Raw genomic sequence first — 7,899 nt, forward strand, 5'->3', positions numbered from 1 at the left:
GGGGTCATCTTTATGGATCCTAATTTGCCAAGTATTCCTATCTAGGGCCACCTCTGATGTTATTTCAAATTTTTCCATATTCTTTCATCACAATCTCCACCCATGTTAATTTAGATCTTCCTCTTCTTTACAATCTTCTATACAAACTAGAGTACCTCTCCTTATAGAAGCCTCCTAAGGTCTTCGCAGTACGTTCACACCACATCAATCAATTCCTTATATGGCTAACTTGGTCAATGTTTTTAGTTCTCTTTCTTCTGAACCCAACCTATCATATAAATTATCATAAACTACCTATTTAGCCTCACTTCCTCCCCTTTTTGCATCTTTCTTAGCTTCCTTATATTTTATGAAATCCTCCACATGTTTTGTTTTTTTTGGCATTGTATAAAGCAAATTTGTTTTATTCTAGTTGCCTATCATACCCCATTTTTCCACTACCATCTTTTTCTGTTTGTATACCTTTTCACCTTTGGCTCACCTAAAGCATCTTTAGTTATCCTCACAACACAATTGGCCATTTGGTTCCACATTTTATTCAGTTCAGTCCTTAAATCCCAGTTTCCCTCCTTTAATAATTTATTCATAAAAGTTATAACATTTTTCCCTTTTAAATTCCCCCATCTTATCTTTGAAAATTTATTAATTCCTTTTCCTTTCTTCTTGTATTTAGTATACACATTCAGTTAAATTCTCTCCTTGTATCACCTTACATCCATACATATCGATCTTTCTATTCTCTTATGAAAAAATAAGCTATTTATGACAAATTTGAGCCACTCTTTCCTATCTCCAAAACCAAACCCGCATGCACTCTCTCATATATTCTTCTCTACATGCCTATTTAGATCACCACCTACAATTATACTTTCCGGCTTCCGCTTCCAGACTATTTTGCATTAATTCATCAATTTCTTCCCAAAATTGTTTCTTAACCTTCCCCTCTAGGCTCGCTTGTGGTGCATAAACACTAATTACATTAATAATCTCCTCATCTAAAACTATTTTGATAGATATTTATCGATCAATTATCCTATTTACATGCACATTTTTTCTGTTATTTTTTTATACCCACTACTATCACTACACCATTTTCATTATCATCCTTACCTACATACAACCATTCATACCCATTCCCAATCTTCTTATATTTACTACCTCTCCATTTAGTTTCTTCTAAGCAAGCAACATTGATCCTCCTACATTTCATAATATCCACTAGTTCTCTACCTTTTGCATTTAAAGTTCCAGCATCCAAGTAGTTGCAAATCTAATGTTTACTTTTGCATGGTCACCTTCTTTGTATGATGAAAACAACTTAAATATACAATGTACACCTTCAACATGAGATCATAAGCATCCTACAATTCTTTGGAAAAACAACATTTTGTGTTGCATACTTGGATTGTATTTGATTTGAGTCCTTATTCAAACAATCTTCAAGTTAGATAAGACTTGAAAGTTTCATGGTATCATATCAAGCATCATCCACAGGAAACTTACAGAAGGTAGAACAGAAAATCAGGGTTCAGGTCCAGGATACCATCATGCCAATATATTAAGGTATCTAATTAACTGCAATGTCGTTTTAAAAACTTCTTCAATAACAGAGTGGATGTTAATAGCAAACCACATAATTTCCAGTTCATGCTGCATGCATCTGTCACCATATTGACATAATGAGTCATGCATGTATTGGTGCTGCTGGACAGAAAAGGAACTACTTAATATGCTTGTTCATAAGCTGTAAGAGAGAAAAGGAATTATTCAGTGCATGTCTCACATCAAGAAGAAGAAAAGATGAAAAAGGATAAAGAAGGCCTATATGTTGCAGAGATGTGATCTTCAATGCAAAAGAATTGCCTCAGATATTATCTTAGAGGGCTGTAGATATAATGTGGTGATCAATAGGTCCACGGATGATGATAGGCCTTGCCATAAAACTGCAAATAGACATGAGATCCAGAAATGCATCTACACTGGCCTCCTATATAGTAAATTGTACAACCAATCAGGATCCGTTTAGAAGAGTCTCTGAGGATAAATGATCGCCAAAACAATAGAAAACAAACCCACACCACACAAATACGAGGTCTGGTCATGTATCAACGGGATGAGATGAAGTATGAATTTATGTTTACTTCTCTTTTTCCACCTTCAAAAACAAAATTGAGGTTGAACTGCAGAATTTCATAAATGATCGAAATATGTTGCTCGAGATTTCTTTTTTGCTTTTATCTTCGATATTCTGCTTTGCTGTCTTTCTGATAAGAATAAGAATAGTATCATCACGTATTCCAATTGACTAGCAAACAAGCATCTGCAATGTGCTTTTAAAAAAATAATAACCGTAACATAACTATAGAACATTATTGTTAATTTAATTCTTTTACTGTCAAATTTAGCTGAATTTATAAAATATGCAAACAGAATATGAAACAAATATAAAATAAATTGAAACAAACAGCAAACTGATCATGGTATTTGATTAAATCTTCTTTCCTAATATACTGCAATATTCAATTACACCTTCTATCCTAAAGTACCAAAATATTTAACTGCATCTTCCTTCTAATACAGATTCATGTTCATAGAAACCATACTTGATTATATTTGTAGGATTAAAGCATGTTGGATATAATGAGAAGGCAACTGGGATATCATGCGATGGCAAGGCACCTACCAAGTTGGAGGAAGAAATATACAGGACAACCATGTGACCAGCCATGCATTATAGTATAGAAATTCAGGCAGCTAAAAAACAACATGTGCGCAAACACACACACACACACACACACATATATATATGTATAATAAGAAATGAAGTCATTTTTAAAAAGGTAGAGGTAGGACTTATTGGGGATAAATCCAGAGAAAGACAACATAGATGGTTTAGCTACCTACAACGTAGGCCAAATGATGCACCAGCATAAAAGAGTGATCTGATGTATGTAGCAACTGAGGACCAGCTGAATGAAGGATGACTTAAATGGTTTGGACATGTACAATGCAAGCCAAAGGATGCACAAGTATGAAGGAGTGGTTTGATATATATAGAGAAGGAAAGAGGGATAGAGCTAGACTGAAAATCGCATAAGATGAAGTAGTACGGGCTCAATATTGCTACATATTTCTATGGCCCAAAATAGGGCAGAATGAAGTAAAATGGGTTCATGTAGCAAGCCCCAACTAGTTTGAGATTAAGGCTTAGTTGAGTTGAGATCTTATCTTCCTTTAGATACATTTCTTTCTTTTTTATTTTAGAATTAAGTTGAGAATATTTTCATCCAAGATGCTGACAAATGGAATCTATAAGAGGATACTACAAAACTCAAAATAGCCTCTTCTTGGTATAGTATACATGGTTAACTAATGATCAACAAAACTTTAGGCCCTAAACCTCAAAAGGGAAAGTGGAAACAACTCTTCAATCCAGACTAGAACTTAGATCTATGTTCAGGATTTCTTATTGGGTTTTGGTTGCAATCAGATCCGTAATCAACCATATAATATAGTTCTAAAAATATTGCTGTTATTGAAATTATTCCGTGACATCCATTTTCTAGACATAAAAAAACCATATAACGATGGAAATATCAGAGGACGGACCTTAACGATAAGGTTACTCCATTGTAACCTAAGTGTCATAGGTTCAAAACACGGAAACAACCTCTCCACACGCATAGGTAGGACTGCGTACATCTAACCCTCTCCAAACCCTATATTTGTGGGAGCATTGTGCACTAGGACACCCCTTTTATAACGATGGTAATATCAATTTATAAGTAGAGTATTCAAACTTGAAGTGTTATTTGTTTCTTTTAGGATGTTAAACTGTTCCAGCAGGCACGACCCAATGATGACTTTCTGTACAAACTCCAGAGTCCTAAATCTTATTTGTTACATCATTATGATAATATGAAAAGATGAAGTTGAAATAAATTGAAATGCTAAAATGCAAATATTAGCATATGCACTACATTCAAGTGTTGTCCAATCTTCTTCATAACCAATTTCAAAACTAATTCCAGACATATTACAAGAATCAGGTAGATTACTGGAAATCCAAATTAACTGTCAGGCAGGGTAAAAAATCTAAAGGTGTTTTAAAAGGTTCAGAATGCTTTTAGAGAGATTAAAAGTTTTGGTTTGGATTCATACTAGATTAAAAAGTCATGCTTTGCATGGGCACGGTTAGATACTTGGATACTATCTACTAATAGAGTACTATCTTGCATCAGATGGTGTCTGTGTTCATCAAAACTTCTGTTTGTAGAAAACTACCATGTGTACGTGTAGAGTACACATCTTAACATACTAATAATTACACTCAAATTTTATTGTGCTTTTTAAACATCAAAAACCACCCATGAGCTAATTATAAATTGTCAGCCAAAGATCTACTAATCAACAAGCGATATCCAAGGATCTACCATAAACATAAGACAGCTTAATTCATGGTAAAACGAATAAGATGATATCATTTTATAATAGGATAACCTCCTGCAAAATTTCAGTTAATTTTATATCATTTATTTCAAGAACTATAAGAAAATATTATCATAAGAACCTGCAAGTTGATTAGTCCCTGCAGATTTAAGTGAACAATGGCAAATCTTATTACCTAGTTTATCAAAAGAAAAGAGGAAAGAGCCAAATAAGAAAGTCCCAGGACAACTTTTACCAAATAACATAAGGATCAGACGTTAATTGTAAGTGTTCAAACCTGGGCTCACGGTCACCGTAACCCAGCAGCATTAGAGTACCCCCAGTGAAATAAACAGAATCCAGTGTAATTGGAAGGACCTTTTCAATACCTTCTGGGTGAATCTCATTTACCCCATTTGCAAGTTCAGCAGAAAGGTCTGCAGCTCTTATGCTCAAGTATGACTTTAGTTTCTGAATCTGATCGTCCAGATGATCAGATAGAAGTTTGTTGACAACATGGAGGAGTCTAATTAAACTAGATTTCAGGCAGAACGGCCAAAAAGATGTAGATTGATACATTTGCGTGCATGTTCCAAACTTCCTAAGGTTAAAGCTTGGACGGTGAGGAACAACATTTTCAGAACTCTCCATGGACCCTCCCAGTATAGGATCTGGTGAACTATTGCAGCTAACTCCTTGATCATGACAATCTACAACACAATGCTCTTTAAAGTCTCCATTACTTGGTCTGCACAAATTGGATTCAGAAAGCTTGAGAATATCGACATCTCTCTGCCCAATACTATGATGATCTTCTGGAGGATGACAATTTTGCACATTTCCATCTTTCAAAAAATTGTCATTTCCAGGCATGTCAAAATTTTCATTACCAACAGAATTATCTTGAGAAAATTCAATTGGTGTCAGCAATTTGAGTTCCTCACCATCCAAGGGTACTAATTTAACTAGCTCTGCAGATCTAGTTTCATCAACCACACTCGCGGGCATAATATTAATATCACTAGTCACTACATCCTTCGCAGCAGTCGCATCAAATGCCATATCTATGCAGCCTCCAGCCGAAGCATCCACTTCCTGAGTGGAAAATGGCTCACCAAACTTCCCACCGTCTAAACCCCTAAAATATGCCATGGCTGCAAGGGCACTACGTTTGAGGCATCTTTCTTTAGAAGTAATATCACCTTCAAACATCATCTTTTTATGAGCATTTCTTTTAAATCTGTGCCTGAACGAATGTGGTATCATTGTAGACCATAATGTAAGCCATGTGCCATGAGTTTTTACACCAAATGATTTCTCCAGATCTGCATGCTTCAAGCCATACTCAATCCTGGAATCGATGCGATGATGATCCCTCCAATGAATCTGTTCATCCATGCAAAAGAATGACCCAGCTCTATCATATTCAGTAAAATGACAAGCATCCTTAATATTATCATTCAACAAAGTCTCTGAATGCTCTTGAGGAACAATATACCCCATCTCTGCAGCTTCCTTCGCAGATTTGAACCTTTCTCTTGCCCAGCGAGCTGCAGATTCTTCTCTAGCAAGCCTTCTAGTTTTTGTCCGATAATCTATGCCTTCTTCAGTTGAATGATGTCTCTGCAGGCCTTTTTCAGAAGGTGATGGAATCCCCAACCAAGAAAAATCTTCCTTTTGGGAGACCAGAAGACAAGGTTGGGATAGAACAGCATCAACTACAATCTTCCCTCTCCTAAGACTCCGGAAAGGGCGGATTCGAAGTTTCATGGATGGTACCTCCCCACAGGAAAATTCTTCCCGATGAGGCCCAAAGGAACATGAATGCAGAGTGATGCCTATAGGTGAAATGCTTCGAATCTTACCAAAATCAAGCTCTCTTTGAAGATGTTCACTCAGTATTGAACAAACAGATGGTAGAAGCTGGGCCTCGATAAAAGTCCTGGCTTTCACCTGAGCATACCATACCAGCATTCCTGCAGCAGAAATTACAGCAAAGAATACTGAGCACCTAACCAAAAACAACCCCTCCTTCCACAGAGGAACAAAAGATCTGATCAGAGCCTTGGTCTTAGGGAAAGACTCCTTCATGCAATTCACTTTAAAACCATTCCTTGAACTGTTCCTTGATGAAGGTTTGACATTTCTACCACTGAAAAATGAAGACCTATCCCTTCCATACCATTTCTGACTCTGTCCTGGAACTAAGAAATCAAACGAAGCCCAAACATTTGATTTTCCCTTAACGCCAACAGAGAATTTGCTCCCATTTCTTCGATTATGAGGCCTTTGAAGAGGAGGTCCCAGAAATGAGGTGCGCAAATGACTGACACTCATTTCGTTTCCAGATTCCCCTGAACAACGGTCATATACAGGGGACCAAGAACTGAATCTCAGTCCCCTCGTGCCTCAGAGACCTAGAAGCGGGCCCAGCATCCTGAATCGATCATAAAGACATAGAAATCAAGAATGTAAGTCGGTATCCTTAAAAAAGTTTTGCAAGATTATATGAAGCATTATGAAACTATTAAATACTAGAAACACTGCCTGATGCATTTTAAACACGACGTAGATATCCTTAAAAAAGTTTTTCCAAGATTTTTCCCCTTGAAAAGGAGGACAAAACACGAAGGACTTCCTCCCCGGGTCGCCGAAACTATAAAACCGGCGCGTGCACGCCGGGTGTAACCGCCGAAAGCTACAGACCACGGTTCGGCCCCTACCAAGCCAGCACCGATGAGGTGGGGCGGTACCGAGTGGTTGGGTCCCAAACACCGAGATCGTTGAGAGATGGGGGATATGAGAATTCGGGAGAGGAAGAAAAGAGGGGAAAAAAAGATGACAAGAGAACTCACCGAAACCCGAGAGGAGACCGCGGCGGCCACGGTGTTGGTGTCAGGGGTCAGTCGCGACGGAGTCCGGGATGTTGGCGGAGGTGATCGAGAACGGGAGCCGAAGGAGCGGAGAGGGGGTTAGGGCACGATGCTAGGGAAGCCGAGAAGCAAAGTTTCCTCTTTTTTGCTAATATAAACCATTGGACAACCAATACACGAAGTGTAGCTGGTTATCAGAATGTAGGTTATCTTGTTTAGGAGGCAATCAGTTTATATCGGCCGCCGAGGGTTTGTCAAATATTGGTTAAGGAGGTGTGGGAATACTGGTTTTGAACGGATTCTAGATCGAATTTTTTATTATTTTTTAAAATTATTTTTTTTAATTAATAAATTAATATGATAAAATAATGTTCATCTAAAATTTGGATATCAATCCATATTTTTTATTACATATATGAATAAATTTTAATTACAAAAATATAATAATATCATACTTTAATCACATCATTCAATTCACATATATTGGCTTCAATTTAGTCATTTAATACTGTTACGGTGATTACCCTGAGTATCTCGGATCAGCATGACAACCATGGGACATCTCAGGTCTTCAAGCTATCACCGAGATCACTTATTT

At 37.1% G+C, this 7,899-nt stretch overlaps 1 protein-coding gene across 1 annotated transcript in view; it reads right to left on the reverse strand.

The window, feature by feature from the left end:
- The window catches only part of LOC105051218 (protein SUBSTANDARD STARCH GRAIN 4, chloroplastic), an 85,462-nt gene extending 77,939 nt beyond the window's left edge, over window positions 1-7,523 (reverse strand). The window contains 2 exon segments of the mRNA XM_073243025.1: window positions 4,727-6,865; window positions 7,284-7,523. Coding sequence (XP_073099126.1) covers window positions 4,727-6,765 — 2,039 coding nt within the window. The 5' untranslated portion in view covers window positions 6,766-6,865; window positions 7,284-7,523.
- Between the last annotated feature and the right edge of the window lie 376 nt (window positions 7,524-7,899).

Source organism: Elaeis guineensis, chromosome 9, assembly GCF_000442705.2.
Source record: "Elaeis guineensis isolate ETL-2024a chromosome 9, EG11, whole genome shotgun sequence".
Taxonomy (NCBI): Eukaryota; Viridiplantae; Streptophyta; class Magnoliopsida; order Arecales; family Arecaceae; genus Elaeis; species Elaeis guineensis.